Raw genomic sequence first — 27600 nt, forward strand, 5'->3', positions numbered from 1 at the left:
AACTATAACATAGAATAAATCCGAGGTTCTTTTTCTCACGTAATTTCGGAGATAACAAAGCAGTCTATTACTCGAACAAGGAGGTGTTTGTGTTTGTTTCTTATGGGGTTGTTAGTTGCTCGTTACAGAGTTGCCCGCATAATGTGACTGGTTCATTCGTTGCAACAAACAAGTAGCAACTGGTTAAAGCAGTGACTATATTATCGTAATTTGGTTTCTAGTTGTTACTAGCGGTTCGAGATAGACAAAAATATGCATATATGGTTTTAAAAAGCTCATGTAAGGATTACTTCAAGGGCAAATTCAAGAAAACGGCGATATGGTATTAAAGTACACTGATCTTGTTGGTATATCACGTCACCTTCATGGTATAAAAGAGTTAGATGACCGAAATCTACAAGCTTAGAGAAAATGTACTTCTGAATGACCGAAAATCTACTCCACGTTACCTGCAAAATAGTGATACAAACTCTTACTATCTTTGTCCCACAAAAATAAACTTAGAATTAGATCTGCCATATTCCAGTACAATGAATATAGACAAAGGTATGCATATATTCATACTAGAATACTCCATCCGCCCCAAAATATAGCAATCTGGACACATATGTGTCCAGATTCTATATGCTTACATTTTGGGACGGAGGTAGGATGTTACATATAGTTATAGGTTTTTTTTTTTGAGAGTAGCTATATTTATGGCGCCATATTTTTCATGAAAAAATAGTCGGTATGTGTTTACATTATAAGTCCCTAAAATTGCATATGAAATTTTAGTGTATTTACAATGTAAGTCTCAAAATTACATATGTAAGTCCTAAAATTACATATGTAAATTCTAAAATTATATATGTAAGTGGTGTGTAAGTGGGATGTAACTACTATGTAAATTTGTATAAATATATGAGAAGTGTCTCTTTTTTTTTCAAGAAAAGATGTTTGCTATGCTGAACTCCCGGCCTTAGCATACTATTATTTTAGCACTAATCTTAACGTCAATTCAATGCACCACAAACCGATATATTTTTAAGGGAAAAACTGTCGTAACTTTTTTAGCGTGTCTGTTTTTTTATAGAGACGGAGGGAGTACATCTCTCTCTAAAATCGACTGAACAATCCCCTTTTACGAGAAGAATATGTACTAAGCGTTAAGCAGACGCTGACAGGCCGGCTCCCACCTCCCAAGTCTCCAGTCTTCACCTCTTCTCAGTGAGCGCCGCGCCGGGTTCCAGCCTTTCAGCCCAACCCAAGGCCCCAAAGCCATCCGCCGCAATATAAACCAAAACCCTAAAAACCCACCTCCCCTCTTCGGCCTCTCCTTTCCCCCGCTCCCCTTCCCCGAGGAGCCACGCCGCCGCCGCCGCCGCCGCCATGCCGAAGCACTACCGGCCTGCGGTAATTCACCCCGTCTTCCTCCCGCCTCCTCCCCCCGAATACCCCTCTCCTTGTTGTACGCGGAGCCTCTCACCGCTGCTTTCGTGGATGCTCTAGGGCAAGAAGAAGGAGGGGAACGCGGCGAAGTACATCACCAGGACCAAGGCGGTGAAGTACCTGCAGATTAGCCTCGCAACCTTCAGGTCATCCTCTAATCTCCCAGCTGCTACTACTGAGTACTGACTAATGATATGTTGGGTCATTTTGGAGCTATTAACGAGTGTAGTTGTGGCTATTTTTATTGGTTTTGTTGGAGCTAACAAAGCTGTCTGGGAAATTTTACACATTTTACGCTGAAGCTTTAAGCTGTACACTCCATTAAGCTAATTAATTTGTTCGATACGCCTATTGGCCATTAGGATTACCTTCACTATTCTCTGCGTTACGTATAGCTTTTATACTGCAAGCGATGTAGGATTTTTTTTTTCTGACTGCTTAAAATTTTGCAATCCGTTGCAGGAAGCTATGCATTCTCAAGGGCGTCTTTCCCCGGGATCCAAAGAAGAAGGTGGAAGGGAACCACAAGACCTACTACCACATGAAGGATATTGCCTTCCTGGCCCATGATCCCTTGATTGAGAAGTTTAGGTACTTAAGTTTTCTTGCAAAAGGTCTACCATCTGTGTTTTTTTTTGGCGGCTACAGAAGTATTCAGTATTCACTCACTGAGCATTTGAATTGCATGCCTTTTTGGTTGATTGCACATTTCTCTGTGCAATTAAGGGCATATAATGTATCACTATCACAAAATTTAGCTGCAGACATATTTAATTTTTAATGAGATAACAATGCTTTCAATTTTCTTATTTGTTATTAGGCCACTGAGATAGGCAATATGAAAATATCTTAATTGTGCTAGTGATCGGTTTGTGTTGTGTTCTTGTTATTTGATTTGTTTGCTGCAATTGTGCAATTTGTTTCTGTCACAGTTTATGCAGCGGAGAAAATGGCAAGCAAGATAGAAACTTGTATTTTATTACTGAATACAATTGAGGAAATAATTATAATGTAGGTTTTCAGAGAGCCATTAGCTAGGCCATGTGAATTATTCTCCTCGGTGCTTCATCAATGATATTTTGATGGTTGGCAGAATGGCAGATAGACTAGTTGCTCACAATTACTTGATCGTTGACAAGGGAATCATAATTCATGCTTTATATATAATCTAGAGTTTCATTAGAACTTTAGTTGATACAGTGTGGTGCATGTTGTCTTTGCATTAAAAAGTGTGAGTTATAAGACCATGCTATTCTTGGTTTGTGATGTCTCCACTCTTAATGACATTTCATTGTTGTTTGACTTCAGAGAAATCAAGGTCCACAGGAAGAAGGTCAAAAAGGCGTTTGCTAAGAAAAATAAAGATCTTGCAGACAGATTATTGAACCGACCACCAACTTACAAACTTGACAGGCTTATTCTTGAAAGGTACCAGGTTTAAAGTGATTTGCTGATGACATCCATACCGTATTTGTTTCTATAAATCATCCCCATATTTTTGCTTTACAGATATCCAACTTTTGTTGATGCTCTTCGTGACTTGGATGATTGCCTAACAATGGTGCATCTTTTTGCTGCGTTGCCTGCTGTTGAAGGTGAACGTGTGCAAGTTCAGCGGATTCATAATTGCCGCAGGTATGCTCTGTTGTAAATGAATCCCCTCCCTCAAATTCACACACAACACTCCCAGCCAAGGGGCTCTTGTAGTTTCCTAGTTCATTTGTTCATCATGCTACAAGTCTATGACATTTGCCCCATCTTTATTGCTGCTATAATGAATTGCTGTACCTGACTTTGTTTGGCGTTGCTAATACCTTTTATTAATTTGGGGGACATGTTTGTACTTTGTAGGTTGAGCCATGAATGGCAAGCATATATATCTCGAACTCATTCCCTGCGAAAGACATTTATATCCGTCAAGGGCATATATTATCAAGTAAGCTTGTGTAGTTATGTCTACTTGCAGTCCTTGCCTTTAAAATCACTGTAACTGTGCATGCTATAGTATATATATTTATATAATATAACTACTTTTTGCAGGCTGAAGTTCAAGGTCAAAAGATCACCTGGCTAACTCCACATGCTCTTCAGCAAGTTTTAACTGATGACGTTGACTTCAATGTGATGCTTACCTTTTTGGAATTCTATGAGGTGACAATGACGATGATCTGTCCTAATTTCCTAATTACTATGTATTTCCTGCTTTATTCAGCAATATAGCACCACTTCTATCCAAATAGTACTGGAACTGTTACGAAAATTTGATCCACAATAAAATGCGATTGCACGCGGTAAAATAAAAGGAAATATCATGGGGGTAAATGCAAGCACATTTCTTTGAGTGCAACAATCTTGGCTCTTGTGTGTTCTGTCTTGCAAGAATTTGCAGGCTACAATCTTCTATGATTGCTGCTATTGTTTCAATTGTAGGTCTGAAGCCATATATGCTTGTTTTGTTTTGGAATCTCTGTTTAATATTTAATATTCTGTTGCATGGAAGATATGACTATTGTAAATAAATTATGTTGCAGTCTGGCTATAACCATGTACACCTGACAGACCTATGATCATGCTGAAAATGTTCAGATATAATGTTACGATACCTAGCAATAACTTTTCAAGATTGATCACTTAGTATATATAAAAAAAATGCCGATCTCAACAGTGTTTGGTACAATGGTTCTTTCAATTTTTTGACTGTTCTATACTACCTGCAGACACTTCTGGGATTTATAAACTTCAAGCTTTACCATTCGATAAATGTAAATTATCCTCCTGTTCTGGATCCTCGTTTGGAAGCTTTAGCTTCTGGTAAGTGTTGGTGCTTATTGTAGTTTTGTTGGTGAACCTACGTTTTATCCTTCTCAAATAGCTAATAATTTCCCTTTATTTTTTAATTTCTTCTTTTTCGGGATCTTTTTGGTTGACAACACTGTTTTTCTCCTATTAGAGCTCTATGCGTTGTGCCGGTACATGTCTTCTGGAAGAGTACCTGGAAATTCAGAACCTGCTGGACTAATTGAAGACAAAGAGGGTGAAGACAATAAAGAGAGCTCAAAAACAGATGAGTCTGAACTCAGATTGGCACAACTTCAACACCAGCTCCCAACTAATGAACCTGGAGCGCTGATGCATCTTGTACAAGAATCTACTGCTGCTGATGCAGACGACGCTGATGCCAAAGAATGCAGGAGTTTATTCAAAAACCTGAAGTTCTACCTAAGTCGTGAGGTAGGCCAGTGGAAACTTATGTACCCTGGGGATATCCCTGGGGGTATGTTTGTTCAATTAGATCATCTTCAATATACTTATCTTATTATCTGTCTTGTTTTCCACTTTCAGGTGCCTAGGGAATCTCTCTTATTTATCATTCCAGCATTTGGTGGTACCGTTTCATGGGAAGGAGAAGGAGCTCCTTTTGATGAGACAGATGAAGACATCACTCATCAGGTATATTTATCTTTCTGTAAGATTACACCAGAGGTTGCCCAAATTGATGGATAAAATTATTGTTACCCTTTTGTTAAATATAAAATACTGTTTAAATATCAAATAATCATATATAACAATTAGCTCAGCCATTTGTTTCCAATTTATCTCTAATGTAGTTTTATCTTGTAGTTACGGTATTTTGCAGATTACTGATATCACTCATTATTTTGCAGATTGTTGATAGACCGACCCAAAGCCACGTTTTCCTCTCTAGGGAGTATGTTCAACCACAGTGGATATATGATTGCGTGAATGCTCGCATCATATTGCCGACAGAAGGTTATATTGTCGGGAGGTATACCTCATGGCACATGTATTATATATGTAATTTTTATTGATTATTTGTGTGGCCTTGTGTGTTGCTTCTACATATGTTTGCTAAAATTTGTGGGTGGATATTTGTGTTTATTTCCAACCTTAGTTGGGGGCAGCCTTCACTAATGACAATTGCTTGCTGTTAACATCATATGGAGATATCCCTTTAATAGTTGTTAAGTGCTGATTATATAATATTTGCACTCCTGTAGTTGAGAGCCCAATGTTTGTCCCACTTCCAACTTAATTAAAAATCACTGTACTGCAATACCTTAATTTGTCGCATGCTGTTTTCACATTTTGGTTGCACATATTGATGGTTCTTAGGTGGAAACAACTTTACTGAAATATAGTTCATGTATAATTTAACATTTAGTTAAATTGACAGCCTTTTTTTACTGTCTGTACTTGCACAGTTTGCAAAAATGAACTATAAAGATGCATAAAAGTTGATCTAATTTTTTATACTTATGTTTGTCCTAATTTTTGCCATCAATATTCCTTTTTTTTTTGGTCTCAGGGTGCCTCCACCACATTTATCTCCCTTTGTGGACAATGATGCAGAGGGTTACATTCCTGAGTATGCAGAGACCATTAAGAGGCTGCAAGCTGCTGCTCAAAGCCAGGTGTTGCCTCTGCCAAGTTTAGGGGACGAAGATATGGAAAATTCACTGGTAGAGGCAATTATTGATCGATCAGAGTCTAATGAAATTGCTGACAAGAAGAGGAAGGTAAATTCAACACCATGTAGTACAAAACATTAGTCCTTTCTGCTGTCATCTTATTTGCTTCTTGTACAGAAAGCATTCTCTGTTGTCTCATTTTGCCTTTTTCTCTTCTAAAGTTGGAGATGCTAGAGAAGCAGTACCACGATGAGCTGAGGATGGAATACGAAGGAAAGACCTTCTCAAATAGGACGGCAGATAACCAACCAGATGTTGTGGACAAAAGTGATACTAAAGAAGCTGACGATCATATGGAGGACTCTCATAAACAAGCCGAGAAGGATGCTGCTGACATTTCCAAGACCCTTATGTCTCGCAAGCAGAGAGGCCTTCTTCAAGCAATTGAGGTCTGCGCTCTTATGCCTTGCATGTATTTGTCACTTTCTGCTTGCTTGCTGTTTCACATCCGTTCATTGTTGCAGCCATGTCATCCATTGAAATTTTAGCCACATTGCCAAATTTTATAACATATGCCTTGTAGATGCCACAAGCATTTCCCTGTTTCAGCGTAAATTTAAGTGGCTTTGAGCTAAACTAATCTGTTACCCTTTGCAACTACAGATTAACCAGGAAAGGAAAAAGGACAAGGTGAACTTGCTGAAGAAAAGGAAAAAGAATGCTGATTCCAGTGCTTCGGCCAAAGGTCGCTGAGGCTCGAACTTCATTTGCTCCATGCTGTATCTGTTTTGACAAATTGTTCATCGGTCGCTGCTTCTGTGGAGTTGCTGCCATGATCTGCACACCTACGTATTCTTATGCATGATAAGCAGCTCCATTTTGATGTTTAGGTGTTTTACATGGGCTTTAAGAATATGCCCAGATACCTCAGTAGAAAATTTTGAGCTATTTACCTAGTGTCCAAAGTGTGTTCCCTGATGATTAGTAGCTATTACTCTTCCAAATTTTGACGCGGTTGCTGCTCAAGTGCTCATCTAGCTACATAATTCTTAATCAGGAGTTTAGGGCCTGATATCTGTTGGCCGGTTGGTGATGCTGCAAAATGCAACATGATGAGTAGATGGCGATCTTAGCTCCAGAAATTTAACGGCTAGAATGAAAGCAAATCAAAATTAAGAAAATTTACAAGCAGCGCGATTCACATTTAAACGAGAAATTTAAATCTGTGTTCAAACTGTTGCTCCCAAAGTACAACGCAAATAAGCAAACCACGCGTTCTGAAAGTCATTGTTTGAAATGCGAGCCCGGGCGATATGACGAATTTCACCAAATCTCCTGAAATTCAACAACTTACTTTCCCCCAAAACTCGACCAAAACGAATTTTTGAAGATTTGGAACACACAATTGAAGAAAATCATTTCTGAAACATCCGAGCCGTCCGATCTCGCGACGGGAGAATCGAACAGAGAAGATAACGAACGGGCACATCCACGACCGTCGCCTCCAAACCCAGCAGCAGGCGGGGAGGGCCCACCACCAGCCGCCATTCTCTCCTCGATTTCCCTCCACCGTCGCCGCCATGCCATTCTCCCCTCCGTGCCTGGACCCCGCCGCCGCCGCCGCCGCCTCCCTCTCCTTCCTCCCCGCCGCCGCCGCGAGGCCACCGGCGCCATGCGCGGTGGCGCCGCGCTCGCGCCGGGCGCTGAGGGTGGCGGCATCCGTGGCCACGGCCCCGGAGTCGGCGGCCGCGCAGGGGCGGCTGGAGTCGCTGAGCCAGGTGGCCGGGGTGCTGGGCACGCAGTGGGGCGACGAGGGGAAGGGAAAGCTCGTCGACATCCTCGCGCAGCGCTTCGACATCGTCGCACGCTGCCAGGTCGGTCCGTCTCGCGCCGTCGCGCGCGCTTCTTTTGCTGGGTGGGGCTGTTTGGTTCCCAGCCACACTTTACCATTACTTGCTAATAAAAGTTGTCACACCTTGTCTAAGGTGAGGTGATCAAATTGTTAGCCACAACTTACTAAGTCTAAGGGAATCTGAATCTTGCCACACTTTTTTGAGCCATTGACACGTGGGACCCAATTTGTTAGAGGGGAATCTTGCCACAACTGTTGCTACAACCAAACACCTGTCAAATCTGCCTAACCTTAGGCGTGGCAAACTGTGGCAAAGTGTGGCTTGCAACCAAACACACCCGCTCTCTGCTCCTCTTTGCTTTGTCAGTTTGTCCGGAAGGTGTTCGATTAATTGGTTCCTTGTGGTAGGATAGTACGAGTTCTCACGTTGGCGCTGGTGAGTTTCCAGAGGCGATCCTTTAGCTGAGATGTACTCCCTCTGTCCAAAAAAACCAACATAGTAGGATGTCTCACGTTCCGTACTAGGTTGGTTTTTTTCTGACAGAGGGGAGTAGTAATTTGCGTTAGTTTGCTTTATGATCGTTACTTGAAGGGTGTTTATCTTCCGGCGCCATCCACGCAGACTGCCTTTACCGTACTACTGTAAGCTACTGCTACTTTGTACTCCTTTGATCGCAACACTATCACAGAAAGTCGTTTTATACATGGGAAATTCAACTCTAGCAGAACAGGAGAAATTCCGTGTTACGAAGGAAGCTTAGTAGTCCAAGGCTCCCTTCCATTTTGGTTCTTGCTTGGTTTTGATGATAAGTACTGATATCAGCATGGGTTGTACTTGTACCATTGGTCCCCAGTTTTCTTGAATTGTGTGAAGCCCTTCCGATCTCAACGTATTCTTGATGAGACTCGAGAGCCTTGCTGTTTTCTCATTCTTGAATATATCTTTAATTTTTATGATGATAATTTTTATGGCTGTATCATCATTAACGAATAAGGATAGCTGAACTATTCTAAGCATCAGTTTAATATATCTGCAGAAAGCATTTTGTCTATTCCCAATTTTTCTAAACCCATAACCACAATGGATATTCCTTCTATATGTTCATTTTTTTAATGTCGAATCCTTCGTACTAACAAAATAGAATTATAAAACATCTTAAAATACCGATAACCCTTCCGGTTATCTAGTCGAGGCAGTAATGCAGTATTGATAACTAATGGTGCATTTCCTTTATGGCAAGGATATTGCCTTTTCACTTTACACAAGCAGTTCTTATGGGTTAAAAAAAATGATTATCCTGCTTCATGGAAAACCTTGATTACATAGTGCTCATTTCTCCTACTGTTCTCTCTGCACTTGTTGTATTGACTAATTTTTATAGGTTTTTGCACACCTTTATGAAGTTCAGTTTTCTTAAGGTGGCAATAAGACTAGACTTAGTTTTGTCCAATAGGATTTGATCATATATATATATATATATATATATATATATTGTTTTAACTTGTAGAATGTTTTATGTTATTAGGGTGGAGCTAATGCTGGGCATACTATATATAATTCAGAGGGAAAGAAGTTTTCATTACATCTTGTTCCATCAGGTATCCTCAATGAGAAGACAATGTGTGTAGTTGGTAATGGAGCAGTAGTTCATCTTCCTGGGTTCTTCAAAGAAATTGATGGGTTAGAATCAAATGGAATTTCCTGTGAAGGAAGAATTTTAGTATCAGATCGTGCCCATCTTTTGTTTGACTTTCATCAAACTGTTGACGGGCTCAGAGAGGTAGAGCTTGGAAATTCCCTTATAGGAACAACAAAGAGGGGAATTGGGCCATGCTATTCAAACAAAGTTATAAGGAATGGACTTAGAGTCAGTGATCTGCGGCATATGGATACATTTGGTGCTAAACTCAATACCTTGCTGAGAGATGCAGCTCTGCGCTTTGAAGGATTTGAATACAGTACCAAGACCCTTAAAGAGGAGGTTGAGAAGTACGAAAAGTTTGCCGAGCGTCTAGGACCTTATATTACTGATACCGTGCACTTCATGAATCAATCAATCTTGCAGAATAAGAAAATATTGGTTGAAGGTGGTCAAGCCACCATGTTAGACATTGACTTTGGTACTTACCCATTTGTTACTTCCTCGAGTCCCTCAGCTGGTGGTATTTGCACTGGCCTTGGTATTGCTCCTAGAAGTATCGGTGATCTCATTGGAGTGGTCGGTACAGCTATCTTTAAACTTCTTAACAATCCATACTTTTCCTCTCCCTACAAAACTTAATATTTCCATGTGCAGGTAAAAGCTTACACAACCAGGGTAGGTTCTGGCCCATTCCCAACAGAGCTGTTGGGTAAGACTGGTGATTTGCTCCGCGCTTCTGGAATGGAGTTTGGGACAACGACAGGTCGACCGAGGCGCTGTGGCTGGCTTGATATAGTTGCACTCAAGTACTGCTGCCAAATAAACGGTTTCTCATCTTTAAATCTGACCAAACTCGACGTGTTAACTGGCCTCAAGGAAGTAAAGCTGGGAATTGCATATTGTACTGAAGATGGTAAAGAAATTGAATCATTCCCTGCAGACCTTGATCTTCTGGAGAAAATTAAGGTGAGGAAGAGCAGTTGATCCTGTTCCATTTACTCATATTCCATGCCATAATTTTACAGGCAGCATATGAGAGCACTAAATCACTCAATGTGACTCTTGGTAATTGATGAAAATTCTTATGTTCTCTCTGTTGGTATAGGTCAAATATGAGGTTCTACCTGGGTGGGAGGACGACATTTCCTCTGTACGAAACTACAGCGATCTCCCAGAGACTGCTCGTTTGTACGTGGAGAGGATAGAAGAGCTGGTTGGTATCCCAGTCCATTACATCGGCGTAGGACCAGGGCGTGATGCTCTCATATACAAATAGGGGGACTTCAGGAAGCACGTATCCTATCAAATTCGTTGTTTAGGGCAATACCAATTTTGTTATTCCCTAATAAGAAAGACACTGGTTGATTGGACTGTATAAAGGCCTGGAGGGTGTAGGAATTCCAAAATCTTTTTTTGCCCTAACAAGATTAAATACGGTCCCCGCTGCTGTCCAATGGATATTCTTTTTCTAGCTATTGTCAATATATTAGTGGAATTTTGAGCACGATAAAATGAGAGCCGGATATGGGAGCTACCGGCTACAGTCATATTTAAGGCCAATTAGAGGACGACTTACATACATCGATGATTTTTCCTATCGACGTTCATAGCTCAAACAAACACGAGTGCAAGTTCTTCACGTATGTTTATCAGTATTCCAAGGGTTGATGTAACTTTGAGAAGAAATCTTAAGAAATTTGGCAATTTTATATTAAATGTTTGATGAATTTTCTTACTCCTCTCTGCAGTGCTAACGTATGTGAAGTTGTGATCTCGCGTTACGCCCGCTACCAAGGTCAAAACTCCACATCTGCAGAATATCAGACTTGGCCCATTCACATTTTATCTATACTAAGGTCTCATCTGGTTTCTAATCGTGTGGAGGCTAATGATACAGACGTGGAACTCCTCGATACAAGAAAATAACGGTATGGTTACAAGATAGCACCTCATTCCAAGATAGACTACTTACTAAGTGCTGCATTCCATTCCAAAACGATAGAATCACCTTCAGAGTTATGTTGAATCTTATCAGGATGCAGAAAAGAAAACAGCACGATCACTAGATGATACTACTGGAGACAAAAGACACTTGGCAAATCACCATAGAAGTTAACAGCAAACAAAACACTGGAAGTAACTAGAAGTTAACTTCAATCATATTCAAGTTCATCCGGTGTTATTGGTCTCTTCAGTGGTATGATGGACTTCTTTTCAACGTCTTGTGACAAAGCTTTCCTCATATCTAAGCAAAAACAAGGACAGAAGTGAGCAACGCCATTAGAACAATGAATTTGAATATGACACAAAGTGATGATTTGGCACTGTGGAAGTGCTTACCAAGGCCATCTTCTTCCCCTGAGTAATAGCGGAGCACCCTTCGATAAACCACATAGCCAAGCTATGGAAACCAGGAACATAATTTGATAAGCTCACTAGAAATAATGTCATTTTGGATTCAAATTTTCAAGAATAAACTCTATGCTGAAACCTTCATACATGATTTTTTTTTTCACTAAAACAATTCTGTTTAGGGGCAGTAGAAGAAACTAGTTTGAAAGATCAAGCGTTTGTTATTCAGTATTCATATATAAATGTGTAATCATATAAATCAGTGAGTTAGAGTGCTAGATGATCATGAAATTTGTATGAAGCTTACCTTTTCATACATCCTTATTGCTGGCATGTTAGATGCTCTTACGAAGAGATCCACAAAGTAGGCCTTATCCCTGAAAGGATAACCATTTTTAGCGTAATATTAGAATCTATAATAAATAACATGACAACAACAGTTATGGAATCATAAAGTCGAAATAAATGGGACATTAGCAAAAACAAGTATACCACAATAGAGCAATGGAACAGGCTGATATTTTTAATTCAAGAATCCAATTCTTTATCTAAGGTATGTGCTTAGTGGAAGGAAATACCCAGTTAAACTCTACAGAATCCTACTGAATGGAAATTGTTCACAGAACTAGTAGGCCAGAACAGTAATACATTACCGTCTTACCATACTACAATTTCTAGCTTGCAATGCTTATGATCATAGCTGATAATCTGATATGATAATCAGTCCTCAATTGAAAATTTAAGGTATATATTTGAGATATTTTCTGATTTTATAATGCCTGCATGTCGATGGAATGAGCTTCCCAACCATGCCCCTGCTTATTATCTTTCCTCAGTATGCAGCTTTCGTTAAAACCCATACAAACTACTAAGTATTCCCTCATCCTCCAAAAACAATCATGAGATGGTACATAACAGAACTAAATTCCTAGTAAGCATTCTCAATTTTATCACCTCCTTTTTTTTTTTGCGGGGAATTTTATCACCTCCTTAATACTTGTGCAAGGACAATTATGGCCTATATCAATTAACAGCAGAACTACTACAGCTCACATGGTCAGTCATCAGCCCCACAGACCACAGGATACAAGAGGACCTTAAACTTGAACTAAGCTCATTAAACAGGGATAAGTTCCTTGATCTTAGCAAAGCTAGAATGACAATATATAAGTTTCAACCAATATTGATATCATGCAGATACAAAAGTACAATGAGATTAAATACTGTATTGCTAAGGAATTCAGAAAATGAATGATTGAAGAACATGATATATCAAATGAACAGTTGTTTATGCACAATAAGCACAAAATTCAATAATAGTCAGTATAGTTTACAATCACCAAATCGGCGTGAAGGTTCAATCATAGGGATAGTCATAGTTGAGATACTTACATCTTGTCACTGATTTCCTCCAAAAGGTTCATAAGTTTTTTGGCTAGCTTCTGCCTCCGAAATTCTGTGGCAACAGACACTGCTGTAACATGTCCATGCCAAGATTCACCTTGTCCTTCAACCTTACCCATGACTGCAACAGACATCCAAATAAATGAATGGCCACAAAGACATAAACTAAACTAGGAGAATGTGGAGGAGGAAGAAATATTGCAGACATAACATTACACAATGGTGGAAATGCAGATTTGGGGTCAACTGACCCCATAGCCTTTTGCAGGTGAACTTTGTATTACTTGGAAAATATATAAATTTTAAAAATTATACATATCCACTAGAATATTGCACAGTGCTCATCTATTCAGACAGGTGAATCATCTCAATACTCCACTATAGAATACTGCATTCAGCACTAAAAGGGTTACTCTTAACACTACTATGAACAACATGCTCGCCTGCTCCCAATTCAGGTCATAGTGTTCCACCCTTCCCAAAGAGGCAAATAATAAGTCCTAATCGGCAAATAAATAGTACTACCAAGATTACATTAGACTCCACTGGAACCTCCACAAATCATAAATTTCCTGCGAACCACATTCCAATCGGGCACTGTAACGCCCAAAAGATCCCTAAATTCTCATGTTTTCCAGAGGAAATGCAGGGTTTACTCTACAATTTCAGCGAATCTGACAAACAAAGACGCAGAATCACTAGCAACAGCTAGCACAGACCCAGCCGCCCCCAAGGGCAAGAACACGTACTGTATCCCATGACGCGGTCCCCGGGGCTGACGGCGGCGTGGAAGTAGTCGGGCCAGCGAGCCATGTACGTCATGTAGAAGGACATGTTGAACTGCGACGAGCATACCGACGGGTAAGCTCGAAATCAAGAGAAGAAAAAGGAGACGGCGAGGGTTTAGGGCGGACGCACGGTCTCGGTGAGGTGGTCGAGGTTGACGGAGGAGAAGCGGAGGAGGTCGTCGCAGCAGAACCGGCGGATGGTCGTCATGGCCCCTCGGCCTCCTGGCCGCGGCGGCGGCGGCGCCGGTGAGGGATCTCGTCGTCGGGGCGGCGCTGTGCTCTCGAGATTCCGGTGAGAAGAGAGAAGCTTCGAGCGGCGGAGAGCCGGTGCCTGGACGGGTGTTGGACTTCAGATAGGCGCTCCTCCGGGCCTAATGGGCCGTCCTAACTGGCCCCACTTTGACGTGCTCCCTTCCGGCTCATCAAACCCACGAGTGTGAATCCCAAATTGGATCATTTTTTTAGCGAGTACTCGGAGAATGCTACGCGTCGGACGTACGGCGCGAAACGAAAAATCGGACGTCTCGCGCGACAGTTCGATCCATGCACAGGTGCGCCAGCCATCCATCATGCATGGATTAAACAAATTTTAGACTATTTTTTCTCTTAAAATATTTATCCAAAACATGATCCGATTACACCATTAAATTCATTGCAATTAAAATTTTAAAACAAGTCCACACATGAATATAATCCGATAAAAAAAATTAGCTTATTATTGAATTATTTTACTGTTGCACGCTGTTGCGCCAAGTATATCGGAATTGTTTCATTAAGTAGATCGAAAATGTTTTATCGGATGCTGTTTCATCTTATATGAAAATAATGTTTCAGCGAATAGCGAAAGAATGTTTCAATTCACGGTAACATTTGATCATTACAGAATGAAACATCATGACTATATTAGGTGAAACATTTTTAAATTGAAAAAAAAATCGAACGGTTAAATATTGCAGTTAACCAACAAGTAAAACATGATGCTATATATATGGTGAAAAAGAAAATCAGCAATTGGAACATTTAGATATTTTATGAAATATGGTGAAGATACACGTTGAAACATGCCGCTGTCACATATGAAACAACAAGTATTAACGAATTGAAACACATGTTTTTCTTTTATCAAAATATAATCAAGCGATATCTTGTTGTAAAGATTTAATTACAACAAATACAATGTAGTGATCGGATCATAAATTGAATAGGTAATTTGAGGGAAAAATCATTTTGAAGCTTGCTAAAACATATGCATGTATGCATGCATGAGGTGGAGAGAGAGTAGTAGCAGGTAGTTTCAGGAATTTTGTGAAACAAGACACATATTGAAACATATCACTAACACGTATGAAACATTTTGTTTTAATGGTTTGAAACACATGTTTTTCTTTTGACATAATATAATCATGTAATATCTTATTGTAAATATTTAATTGCAACGAATACAACGGTGTGATCGGTCCATAGATCGGATAAGTAATTTAGGAGAAAAAATATTTAAAGAGAGGAGGAAAGAATGAAAAGAAACAACTAGGCATGTGCATGTATATTACAGTACGATAAGGGTTCGTCCAATCCACCAGACTGCTGATTTGCAGCATTTCCCTGGCATCAACATAAAGAAAGGAGAAATTAGCATGTAAGAACTGAGCTGGTCGTAGGCATCCGACGTTTTTCATTTGATTGAACGTTCGAAGAGGAGCATTTTCATACCACATAACGCCGTACCGTTGAACGGAATTACATTAACGTAACTTCAGCACGGTATGGTAGGTACCAGTTCTATTACTATGGTACCAGACATGAACCAGATTAGGCCCTGTTTAGTTCCTAAAAACTTTTTAAAAAACATCACACGAATTTTTAAACATATGTATGGAGCATTAAAAATAGATAAAAAAAATAAGGGGCAATTGTGTTTCTATCCTTGCTTTACGATTCAATTGTGATTTTATCCCTACTTTTTAGGGTTTGTGATTTTGCCCCTACTTTTTTAAATGAAGTAGCCGTCTGCCCCTACTTTGTTAACTAATGGTACCGGTGTTAAATTTATGGTGAATGGACAAATATACCCCTGAAATGTTTTGGCATTCAATGATAATTTCTAGAGCAAAACGAACACTAATGCCTAATGATTAGAAAAAAGGAGATAAAAAGTGACAAATATTTGCACTTTTGCTCGTGATAGAGATTTAGTCTTGATAAACGAACAGTTGCATGGATGATTTTGGCCCACAGCATGCATGGGCATCGTGATCGATCACCATTGTATTTATGCCATCCCAAATCCCAACTAACTAAACGCAGAATAATAGAAGCAGCACTAACACTCACCTTATGCCCGTCTCCTCCGGCGTCGGCAGCGCCATGGAAGGCGACGCTCCCCGTGCTCGACTGCGACGTCTTTTCGTACTCCGACGCTGACGACGCCGACGCGCACTTCTCCTCCGTCTTCGCCAGCTCAGCCTCTGACTCGGCCATGTACTCACACTCCGACGAGGAGCAGTTGCTCACCACCGGCAACGGCAGCCCGAGCGAGTCCCTCTCGTCGACGGCAATGTCCTCTTCCTCGCCGTCATCCTCGTCGCGGCGCCTCCAAAGGCCGTCCCTGCGCGTGCAGCCGCGCGAGCGCCGCACCTCCCTGCGCGCGCGCCAGCCGCGACGCTGCCGCCGCCGCACCTCCCTGCCCGCGCCCGACTCCGCCGCGCGCTGGCCCGCACCGCTTCTCCTCCCTGCCGCGCGCTGGCCGCGCGTCGCCGCCGCCACCACTTGCAACCCAGCGCTTGCAACCCGGACAGTAAAGGAATTCGGGATTTTGCTCATTGAACCAAGGGTAGAATGGTCATTCACAAATAATAATAACATTTTCTTTATTCGTTTAATTCGGAAATTTCAGGCCCACCAAACTTATGTCAAAACCAGAGGCAGACGGGTGCTTCATTTCATAAAAGCAGGGGCAAAATCACAAACCCTAAAAAGTAAGGGTAAAATCACAATTGAATTGTAAATCAAGGACTGAAACACAATTGCCCCAAAAAATAATTGCACACTTTGCATGTAAATCGCGAGACAAATTTTTTGAGGCTAATTAATCCATGATTAGCCATAAGTGTTACAGTAATCCACATATGTTAATGACGGCTTAATTAGGTTCAAAAGATTCGTCTCGCGGTTTCCATGCGAGTTACTTCCTCCGTTTCACAATGTAAGTCATTCTAGCATTTCCCACATTCGTATTGATGTTAATGAATCTAGATAGATATATATGTCTAGATTCATTAGCATTAATATGAATGTGGGATATGTCTAGATTCATTAGCATTAATATGAATGTGAGAAATGCTAGAATAACTTACATTGTGAAACGGAGGGAGTATGAAATTAGTTTTTTCATTCGTGTCCGAAAACCCCTTCCGATATCTGGTCAAACGTCTGATGTGACATCCAAAAATTTTCATTTCACCGACTAAACAGACCCTTAGTATCGGTACAATACATAGGTATAAGATTTACGATCTACTTGTGGTAATCATAGTTATAAGATTCGGGATCTTTTTGTAGAAATTTCTAGTTTCAATTTCTTCCAGAATTAGAAACTTCTCAAATAGTTCAGCCTTTAATTTAGATTTTGAGAAGTTGTAATGGTAGAATCTTAAAAATAAGCTAAAAGTCCAAAGCTAGGAAAACATAGTTTTTCAAATTCTCAAAAGCTGATTTGTCAACCGTCTGCTTTTCAAAATATTAAACTTCTCGAACAAATTATTTATAAGTAGACTACTGTTATTATAAGATTAGCTATTAGGTGGTGTTTGGTTGGAGGGACTAAAGTAGGGCTAAACTTTAGTCCCTCTCACAGAAACATGTGAGAGGGACTAAATTTAGTCATGGTTTTCTAGGCCCGCGTTAGCTATTCCGTTAAAATACTACTACCGTCGTATTTATGTTTTTTGTTTTTCAGATAAAAATTGGATCGTTAAGCAAACGCGGCGGCTGCTGCGCCGTGCACGCACACCACTCGTCAACACCACACCACATATCATCCCAGACTCCGCCACGGCCGCGCCACCGCACGCGAGCCGCCTCACCTCGCGATCTCCCTCCTCTCCTCCGATCCTCCACCGGCCGCGGTAGCGGCGGAGCTGGCGCCGCGCACGATCGCCCCCAGCCACAGCCATCCTCCTCTCGCCCGAGGTGAGCTCCGATCCGTCTTTGCCTTTGCCCCGATCGTACCCCGGCTGCGATGGAGGGGGGGAGCAACGACTTCCCGGGGGACCTCCTGCGCGCGGTCCTGCAGAGGCTGCCGCCGCCCGACCTCGCGAGGGCGGCGTGCGTCTGCCGGCTGTGGCGCGGGGTCGCCTCCGACCGCGCCGTGCTGGAGGCCGCCTTCGCGTCGCCCTGGGGGGTGCGCCGCGTCGTCGGCGAGCCGGAGACGAGGGCCTTCTGGCGCGCCGCGTCCCTCGCCCGGTTCGCGCTCTCGCACACCGTCCGCCGCGGGGACACCGTCCCCGGCATCGCGCTCAAGTACTCCATCCAGGTACTAACCATCGGCCCGTCTGATGCTCGATTATGGCTCTATCGCTAGCTCTATGCATATTTGCGCCTAGTTATCCTTCTTGTTATACACAAAAGGGTATGATTCTCATATAGATTTGCCCCTAATTACCCCGTGGAAGATCCAAGCAGCACTTAATTTTGACAACCGATAGTTTTAAACAACAGTAACATGTCTTTTTATCCAAAGATGGAGACACTGGAGCTTAGAATATTCTGAGTGGTTGCTGAGAAGGGAGGTCATCTGGAATGAAATGAACAAAGGTTACTAGTCACTGAGACGCTGATAATGTGTAGCCATAAGAACAAGCACGACAATTCAATACATTTTTTAAGGTTTAAATAATCTAGGACCTGGCGTTTGACACCTTTGGCCATTCTCAGTATTGTGGAGCTCACCACTAATTTTTGACTGTGCAAAAGTTGGACGATTCCTGCTATGTGCTAAACTGTTAATGATAGTTGCAAATTCATGAGATTCACTCTTGTTCAAAGAAGATTATTTAGGGATTGCTGCACAATGCCTATGCACCTTCAGCTGCTAGATTCTATCTGTTGCCGTGTAGAGTTGATTATAGATATAGCCATTTGTGTGGTGTGAATTTTGCTGGAATACTCTCTTTAATAGTTGATGCAGCTGAACTTTGAAAACCATACATAACTTTACTTTGTACATTTGTGAATTCTGTTTATCTATACCATTCTGCACACTTGTCTCCTTTGTTCCACAAAGATGCACTTTGCTTGTGTGAGCAACGTTCTTCACTCTTTGGTGCTCTATGAATTGCAAGCAGGTGACCGATATAAAACGTTTCAACAACATGATGAGCGACCATGGGATCTACTTGAGGGAGAGGCTTCTGATACCGATCAGCAATCCTGAAATTCTTCAGGGTAGCACATGCTACATTGAGATGGATTATAACGCTAGAAGAGAGGTTGCAGTCTTTTATCCCCAGGGACGCCCTAGTGGAAAAGCAGAATCCTCGACGAACACTGCTGCTGCAGAACGACGAAGCAGAAGGATTTTGGAGTCAGTCAAGCGAAGCTTGCATACCGATGACAGAACCGCTGCGTACTACTTATCTGTCACAGACGGTGATCCAAGGGCAGCCATGATGGAGTACTCTGAGGACCTAAGGTGGGAGAGGCAACAAACAGGCCACTAGATGTAAGGTCAATGGGAAGATAAGGGCATGGCATTTGCCGCTGCGTACTACTTATCTGTCACAGACGGTGATCCAAGGGCAGCCATGATGGAGTACTCTGAGGACCTAAGGTGGGAGCGGCAACAAACAGGCCACTAGATGTAATCATGTAAGGTCAATGGGAAGATAAGGGCATGGCATAATGATGCAGGTTATTGGAAGATCACTACTACCTGTTTGGCCGCTTGAACAATATATATGTGGTTTACCCTCTGTACATGTAATAATGTGAATTTGTGAACATATGTAATGTATCATCTTTTTTTTTCTCGGTGTGATGAACTTGATGAAATCCATAGCAATTGCTTTCTTTACATATATAAGTATGACGAATTACTCATGTTATGATCATGGCATTTTCGGCTGGTGTCCATCTTTATCGTGAAATTGTCCATTGAGCTTTTGTTAAACTTTTCTTGTCTATGTCCTGAAATATGGGTTTCGCCAATATGTACCGTGGGGCTTGAGAACTCTCGGCGACTTCTATGTTCGAATAGTATTTTTCATGCTAATGAAAAAGGCACGTGTTACATTTGCTTCAAAGCGTTACATGGCCGTTCTACTTAATCTTATTATGTGTTGCCATGTTAGTGGTCAAATCTGGAGAAGTCCTATTAATGATTGGAAGGTTCGATTTTAGTTCATATTTTTACAACGAATCTTTCATGATAGGTGTACTTCCTTGGAAGAAATATGCTGCATGCGCACAGAATCAAAGAGTTGCTAAAATTGGAGGTAGAAAGAACATTAAACACGCTCTACTGAAGCCTATGGAAATCGGACGCATTTAAGCGCATTCAACTCAAGTACATGAAACCAAATACAGGAATCTAATTCAAATCAGCTCGATTTCCCATATAAACGGCAAAAATAATCCTGCCTGCAAACGTGTCCTAAAGATAGTCCCAATTTGCATATGCTCCTCATTTCATTTGCTCCTACCTGAATTTCTGGGACTGCAATTGGCAAGATCCAAGATGCCGGTCACATGATCCAAACTGGAGTAAAACATGGACACACCTTAGGCCCGTAGCTCAGGTCTTCGTCAATGACAATTCGAAGGCCTCTTGTTTAGTTGCTTGGCACGGGCATCAAATACGTTTCAAACTGCTAATAAGTTAATACAGTCTTCGTTCAGTGCTTATCCAGTATACTGTGCAGCTGAAGTGGACCTGTCAGCAAGTAAAGCCAAGAGGCCAATAGGGAATAATTAACACCTTACTGTAAATGACAGTTGATACTAATGTAATGCCATAACTTCTATAGGATCACTAAGGGTGAAACCTCATAATAAAAAGGATAATGTAGAAATATACTAGTACTAGGCAGGAGGCCAATGTGTATCACACCCATGAAAACTGTTCGAATATTTTTGGCAGCACACCTCAAGAGCCAAGAGTTGGTAAGGTTCACATACAGATGGTTCATTTCAATGCCAATATGAACCCAGCTCATACGACTCAAAAATGTCGAACCCTTGCCTGGTTCTATCAACAAGGGAATAAGTATTAATATTTTGACAAGGCTGTGAGACAAGGATGACCAGCTCGATCTCTTAGACTTCGAATTTACACCCTAAAAAATTTTCAAGCTAAAATGTGATACTCTTCAAAGTTTCAAAACAGGAGAAATATCTCTACAATTCTCGACTAAAAGAAAGCAACTTACAGTGTGTTGTCCAAGTGAATGGGCTAGTTGATGCCTTGGGGTTCGGTCTTCCACTTGACATAGTATCCACTTGCATAGTCGCATTAGTAGCCAATACTCATGGGCACACTGACATCGCGAACCTCCCTCTCCCCCTTCTATAAAAACTCAGCTGCATTGCTAAGTTCTTCCCCATCCATTGCAACGGCAACATACACACACCACCACCAACATAGCTTCTTTTGTCACTGACTACAGTATCACAGAATGCTGGGAGGGCTCAAGGACAAGCTGACAGGGAAAAATGGAAATAAGATCAAAGGCTTGGCTGTGCTGATGAGCCGAAAATTACTGGATCCAAGGGACTTCACTGCCTCGCTCCTCGACAACGTCCATGAGGTCTTTGGAAACAGCATCACCTGCCAGCTTGTCAGCGCCACTGTTGCCGACCAAAGTACTGATCTTTCTCCATTTCTTCCTCGCTTACTTTGCATGAGTTTGTACATGTTTGCTATGTAGAAAGAATCAAGGATCAGTACTCAGTACTCAGCACAGATTGAACGGAAACAAGGTGAAAACGGCCAGTGACACAAATGAAGTGACTAACCTATTGTCTTATATGCTATGTGCAGACAATGAGGGCAGGGGGATAGTTGGATCAGAGGCGAATCTGGAGCAGGGGTTGACAGATTTACCATCGGTATCACAAGGGGAGTCCAAGCTCACAGTGAGGTTCAACTGGGAGATGGACAAGCATGGTGTGCCAGGGGCCATCATCATCAAGAACCACCACAGTACCAAGTTCTTCCTCAAGACCATCACCCTCCATGATGTCCCTGGCTGTGACACTATTGTGTTTGTTGCCAACTCCTGGATCTACCCTGTTGGAAAGTACCACTACAATCGTATCTTCTTTGCAAACAATGTAAGTCAGGAGTGATTAGCAAGTCTAAATACCACAACGCCTCCCTTTCTGTTCTTGGCAGATCTTCTTATCCTGTTTAAGGTTATCGTGAGTAATTTAACATCTTGTAAGTGCATAGTTTAAACGATAGTGAATGACTATATTATATTTAATTAATCATCGATCATATACTTAGTAAAAAGTTCTGCAATTAAGCTCCTAAACTACATGCAGAACATCCAAAGTGAAGTAGTAATAGGGAGCAACAGTTTCTGTGAAATCACGAACACCAAAATTAATGACTAGACACAAATGGAAAGTTTGTGGCAACTGCAAGAGTGCATCAGATGCATCTATTATGCCAATAATTAAGAGAATGAAGTCTGTGATGCAAAGTGAGGACTTCTCTAGTTCTGGAATCTGGATATTAATTCCTACAGTTTTATCTTCCATTGGATGCAGTCTTACCTTCCCAGCCAAATGCCAGAAGCACTGAGGCCATACCGTGAAGACGAGCTGAGGTACCTCAGAGGGGAGGACAGGCAAGGGCCGTATCAAGAGCATGACCGCATCTACCGGTACGATGTTTACAATGACCTCGGTGAACCAGACAGGGACAACCCACGCCCTGTCCTAGGTGGCTCGCAGAAGCACCCCTACCCGCGTCGTGGCCGTACTGGCCGAATTCCGACCAAAAAAGGTACAGTGTTCCTCTTGGTTCTGTGCATCTAGAGAGCACTTCTTGACAGACAAGTTCATAAACTAGTAAGATCTAATTTGCGTGAATATCCATGGCTGCAGACCCAAACTCGGAGAGCAGATTATCACTGCTGGAACAAATTTACGTGCCAAGCGATGAGCGCTTCGCGCACCTCAAGATGTCAGACTTTGCTGGGTACTCGATCAAGGCAATTGTTCAGGGCATCTTGCCTGCCATTCGCACATATGTTGATCTCACACCTGGTGAATTTGACTCGTTCGAGGACATCTTGAAGCTCTACAGGGGAGGCCTGAAGCTTCCCAGCATCCCAGCACTAGAGGAGCTGCGCAAGAGCTTCCCTGTCCAACTTATCAAGGACCTGCTTCCGGTTGGAGGCAGCTACCTGCTCAAGTTCCCCAAACCTGATATCATCAAAGGTACCATGATTTAGCCATTGTGTCAATTGCCATAGTCGATGAGCAGTGGACAATTAGCGAACTGTTGTACTATGCATTGTTGCAGAGAACGAGGTTGCTTGGAGGACAGATGAGGAATTTGCACGAGAGATTCTTGCTGGTCTGAATCCCATGGTCATCAGGCGTCTCACGGTGAACTATCCAACATTACATAGTCTTTGATGTTTTGTGCTCCTAGCAAGCATGAACAAAACAAGCTGATGCTAATGTATAATTCTCTGTTCATAGGAATTCCCACCAAAAAGTACTCTTGATCCTAGCAAGTACGGTGACCAGACTAGCACAATCACCCCAGCTCACATTGAGAAGAACCTCGAAGGCCTCAGCGTGCAACAGGTTAGGCAGTGATCCATTTCATTTACAGTGCAATCGATAGTCATTTGACAAACTGCCAAAGTTGATTTGTTGTCAATTATGGCTCTGCACAGGCACTGGATAGCAACAGGCTCTACATTCTGGATCATCATGATCATTTCATGCCATTCCTCATTGACATTAACAGCCTTGATGGTATCTTCACCTATGCCACAAGGACCCTGTTGTTCTTACGTGATGATGATACCCTGAAGCCACTAGCAATTGAACTGAGCTTGCCACACATCGAGGGCAACCTAACATCTGCAAAGAGCAAGGTCCATACACCTGCATCAAGTGGCATTGAGTCTTGGGTGTGGCAGCTGGCCAAGGCTTATGTTGCTGTTAATGACTCCGGTTGGCACCAGCTTATCAGCCACTGGTACGTACTGGCAGTGGCAAACTGTAGTTCTTTCCTGAAAGCAGTAAGCTAACCTCATCATTGATGTAAACTCTTGTAGGCTCAACACACATGCTGTGATGGAGCCCTTCGTGATCGCTACAAACCGCCAGCTCAGTGTGACACACCCTGTGTACAAGCTCCTCCAGCCACACTATCGCGACACGATGACAATCAATGCATTGGCACGCCAGACACTCATCAACGGCGGTGGCATTTTCGAACAAACTGTCTTTCCTGGCAAACATGCTCTGGCAATGTCTTCAGCAGTTTACAAGAACTGGAACTTCACGGAACAGGGCCTTCCGGATGATCTAATAAAGAGGTAATTAAACACCGAGAGCCACATCACAACAAGAACCAACAATAACATAACTTTGAATAACATCCTAATTTTGTAATGCAGAGGCATTGCCATCAAGGACCCATCAAGCCCATCCAAGGTGAAGCTACTGATCAAGGACTACCCTTATGCAACAGATGGCCTGGCGATCTGGCAAGCAATCGAGCAGTGGGTCACTGAGTACTGTGCCATCTACTACCCAAACGATGGTGTCCTCCAGGGAGATGTGGAGCTGCAAGCATGGTGGAAGGAGGTGCGGGAAGTCGGGCATGGTGATCTCAAGGACGCGGACTGGTGGCCCAAGATGCAGAGCTTGCCTGAGCTCACCAAGGCCTGCACCACAATCATCTGGATTGCATCAGCACTCCACGCAGCCGTCAATTTCGGGCAGTACCCATACGCGGGCTATCTTCCAAACCGTCCGACCATAAGCCGGCGGCCGATGCCCGAGCCGGGTTCCAAGGAGTACACAGAGCTGGACGAGAACCCAGAGAAGTTCTTCATCCGCACCATCACCAGCCAATTCCAAACCATTCTCGGTGTCTCGCTCATTGAGATTCTATCAAAGCACTCAGCGGATGAGATCTATCTTGGGCAGCGTGACACGCCAGAGTGGACATCAGACCCCAAGGCACTGGAAGCATTCAAGAGGTTCAGCAGGCAGCTGGTGGAGATTGAGAGCAAAGTGTTGAACATGAACAAGGACCCCCTGCTCAAGAACCGGGTCGGTCCAGCCAATTTCCCCTACACACTGATGTTCCCCAACACGTCAGACAATAAGGGGGCGGCTGAGGGGATCACTGCCAGGGGCATCCCCAATAGCATCTCAATATGAGACTGCTGCACGCGTCACGCGCTGCTGAGTTGGTGTAGGTTTGTGGCTGTTATCTTAGGCCCTAGGGCACAAGCAATGAAGCTGCATAGTACTATTTGCTACAAATTATGCAAGAATAAAGTTTTAGTGCTAATAATAAAGTTACTGTTGTAGTGTTTGTCCCATTTTTAAGCAGCTTCACATAGCAAGCTCAAATGAAGAGGCAATGCTGCAATATGGATGATTAATTATGCAGCTTTACTCCTATGATGTTAGGGAGGCAGCTTCTGTGGTCAAATTTGCAGCAATAAAATTCTTCAAATTTCCTCAAATGTAATGATTATATCTCATTCAGTCACAGATCGATTCTTACTTGTAAATCTAGCATAACCAGTAGCGGAATCAGAAATTAACCACAAGGCAGGAAAACAAGGGCTACGAAGTGATTTGATTGCCAATTTGCCATACAGCTATATATCGCGCGCGCCTAATTAGTTCCATGGCAACCCGCATCGACATTTTGCTCTTTTGCTCACATAGGTTGTAGCATTCAGCAAAACACCACCTTCGACACATGTCAGAAGCTCTTACTAGACAACAACACGGTCACTATCCATCGCATTGCGCACAAATCCATCTAGTCTACGTGCAAGCAGAGAGAGCATCTAACTACGTGGACATTGCAAAATTTAAAGGGGATGAGAGGGGAGGGGAAGGGAAGGAGTGGGGAGATACTGAACCTGGGGAAGCAGAGAAGAGGGAGCCGCCGTCGTCTCGGTCCACGGCGGCGAGGGCACACCGGTGGTCGACACGCTCAAGCCCCCCACGAAACCGCCATATCGCCGCCGCCGGCCGGCGCCGCCGCGGGGTCATCGGAGCCGGAGGAACCGATTTGTCTCCCGATCGAACTGGGCTTTGTATTCTCGCTCGTTTGCTCCGCCGAATCCAGGAGATAAATGGGCCGAAACTAGGTAGTAACAGTTTAGACCTGGGCTTACGGCCCATAAGCCTGGACGTCCGGGCCTGGTTCTCTCTAACATGTGAACCTACCACTTACATGCAATGTGATTAGGCAATGTTCCATGATATACCACTCCGTGCAAAATAAACCTAATTCTAGCTACGAATCTGAACATAAATATGTAAATAAGTAAAACAGAACAGTACATAAGTGGAACGGTTAACAAGCGTGCACAACTTTCCATATCACTTCAGCACATAGCTAATAATTGCACAAATCTAGCTTGAACGGAACACTAACCAAGCAATTAGTGTGTGAGCATCTCCATTTGCAAATTAAACATGCATATTCGTACTGGCTGGCAGCACAGAGCCTCCCTTATTTGATCACACCCAGTAATCAACACTGTCGTCTACACAAGTCACAACACATATGGATGCACCCAGTTTCGGACGAATTTAGCCGGTAGAAATTGATCAGTTGATGCAGACGGCGCGGCAGGCCTGGCCACAGTAGTTGAGGCACTTCGAGTAGTAGGCCTGGAGGCAGCTCTTGCAGCCGGCCTTGTTGGATGGGTCGCCGCAGGGGACGCTGCAGTCCGAGTTGCGGCCGTAGCCCTTGCACGACTTCTTGCACGCGTGGTCGCACTTCCGGCACCGGATCGGCTTCGTCGCCGTCGCCGGCGCCGCCGCCGCGGCCACCGCCTCCAGCGGCTCCACGGCGAAGGACAGGAGGAGCAGCGCCACCACGACGCAGGCGACCACCCTAGGAGAAGAGGCGCCGCCTGCCATTGTTCAGAACTTATAAGATAGAGAAGATTTGCAAGTGACCGAGGAGTTTATATTAAGCTGCTTGATCGATCGGCTGCCTATTTATAGGCAGTACGCGAGTACAGGCGACCACCGGGTACCGAGATGTGCTGTGCATGATCAGCATGCGTGCATGTGGGGGTAGCGTGCGTATGCTCCGATCGTGGTAAAATGTTGACTAATTAAGGAGTTTACAATGGCAAGTCGATGCTCAATATATTGCAAGTCAGAGCATCTAGACCTGGTTTAATCAGATTCGTACATGATGATTGTTTGACCATCCTAGCTAACATACGACTACAGATAAGCATATATCGGTTTAAGTAAACACAAACATAAGAAGCTGTATTGGTTTGGTCAGATGCGGGATGATGAGTTGATGACGAAGACACGCCTCCGAACCCCCGGCCGCCTGCAATCAGGCAAACTAACGGCCCATCTATAGCAATGTTTTAAATAGCGGGCTAAGCCATTTAGCGATTAGCTTCTCAAACAGCTATAGCGACAGCTATAACGGACTAAATGGAGCTATAGCG

General features: G+C 42.9%; 6 protein-coding genes and 1 long non-coding RNA gene across 8 annotated transcripts; 4 read left to right on the plus strand and 3 right to left on the minus strand.

The window, feature by feature from the left end:
• Window positions 1-1301: 1301 nt before the first annotated feature.
• Window positions 1302-6933, plus strand: LOC4333814 (pescadillo homolog). Its single transcript, NM_001418504.1, has 14 exons — window positions 1302-1395; window positions 1492-1577; window positions 1894-2022; window positions 2740-2859; window positions 2941-3066; window positions 3283-3367; window positions 3472-3582; window positions 4149-4242; window positions 4382-4662; window positions 4774-4881; window positions 5097-5218; window positions 5759-5969; window positions 6083-6310; window positions 6525-6933. The coding sequence occupies exons 1-14, from the start codon at window positions 1372-1374 to the stop codon at window positions 6612-6614; spliced, it is 1815 nt and encodes a 604-aa protein (NP_001405433.1). The 5' UTR covers window positions 1302-1371; the 3' UTR covers window positions 6615-6933.
• A 450-nt stretch (window positions 6934-7383) lies between these two features.
• On the plus strand, window positions 7384-10998 carry LOC4333815 (adenylosuccinate synthetase 2, chloroplastic-like). The gene is made up of 4 exons (NM_001418505.1): window positions 7384-7735; window positions 9240-9932; window positions 10011-10322; window positions 10462-10998. Exons 1-4 carry the CDS (start codon window positions 7442-7444, stop codon window positions 10630-10632), a joined length of 1470 nt encoding a protein of 489 aa, NP_001405434.1. The 5' UTR covers window positions 7384-7441; the 3' UTR covers window positions 10633-10998.
• A 320-nt stretch (window positions 10999-11318) lies between these two features.
• On the minus strand, window positions 11319-14218 carry LOC4333816 (N-terminal acetyltransferase B complex catalytic subunit NAA20). The gene is made up of 6 exons (XM_015775687.3): window positions 14031-14218; window positions 13862-13952; window positions 13101-13233; window positions 12016-12085; window positions 11697-11757; window positions 11319-11601 (listed from the first exon to the last, which is right to left on the minus strand). The coding sequence occupies exons 1-6, from the start codon at window positions 14106-14108 to the stop codon at window positions 11510-11512; spliced, it is 525 nt and encodes a 174-aa protein (XP_015631173.1). The 5' UTR covers window positions 14109-14218; the 3' UTR covers window positions 11319-11509.
• Window positions 14219-17885: 3667 nt separating this feature from the next.
• On the plus strand, window positions 17886-20001 carry LOC4333817 (F-box protein At1g55000). The gene is made up of 2 exons (XM_015772483.3): window positions 17886-18431; window positions 19243-20001. Exons 1-2 carry the CDS (start codon window positions 18138-18140, stop codon window positions 19615-19617), a joined length of 669 nt encoding a protein of 222 aa, XP_015627969.1. The 5' UTR covers window positions 17886-18137; the 3' UTR covers window positions 19618-20001.
• A 417-nt stretch (window positions 20002-20418) lies between these two features.
• On the minus strand, window positions 20419-26183 carry LOC107280479 (uncharacterized). 2 transcript variants are annotated; one of them, XR_010740141.1, is made up of 4 exons: window positions 26035-26183; window positions 21911-22300; window positions 21325-21814; window positions 20419-20828 (listed from the first exon to the last, which is right to left on the minus strand). It is a non-coding gene; the product is annotated as an uncharacterized lncRNA (long non-coding RNA). The 2 variants fall into 2 exon arrangements; XR_003241294.2 differs by lacking the exon at window positions 26035-26183 and adding an exon at window positions 22676-22818.
• On the plus strand, window positions 21339-25631 carry LOC4333818 (linoleate 9S-lipoxygenase 1-like). Its single transcript, NM_001402220.1, has 9 exons — window positions 21339-21757; window positions 21936-22228; window positions 22670-22907; window positions 23009-23344; window positions 23430-23515; window positions 23612-23719; window positions 23812-24119; window positions 24199-24462; window positions 24544-25631. The coding sequence occupies exons 1-9, from the start codon at window positions 21571-21573 to the stop codon at window positions 25313-25315; spliced, it is 2592 nt and encodes an 863-aa protein (NP_001389149.1). The 5' UTR covers window positions 21339-21570; the 3' UTR covers window positions 25316-25631.
• A 291-nt stretch (window positions 26184-26474) lies between the features above and the next one.
• LOC4333819 (uncharacterized) lies at window positions 26475-27218 on the minus strand. Its single transcript, XM_026023934.2, has one exon. The coding sequence runs from the start codon at window positions 27044-27046 to the stop codon at window positions 26732-26734; it is 315 nt and encodes a 104-aa protein (XP_025879719.2). The 5' UTR covers window positions 27047-27218; the 3' UTR covers window positions 26475-26731.
• Between the last annotated feature and the right edge of the window lie 382 nt (window positions 27219-27600).

The sequence above is a fragment of the Oryza sativa genome, chromosome 3 (assembly GCF_034140825.1).
Source record: "Oryza sativa Japonica Group chromosome 3, ASM3414082v1".
Lineage (NCBI taxonomy): Eukaryota > Viridiplantae > Streptophyta > Magnoliopsida > Poales > Poaceae > Oryza > Oryza sativa.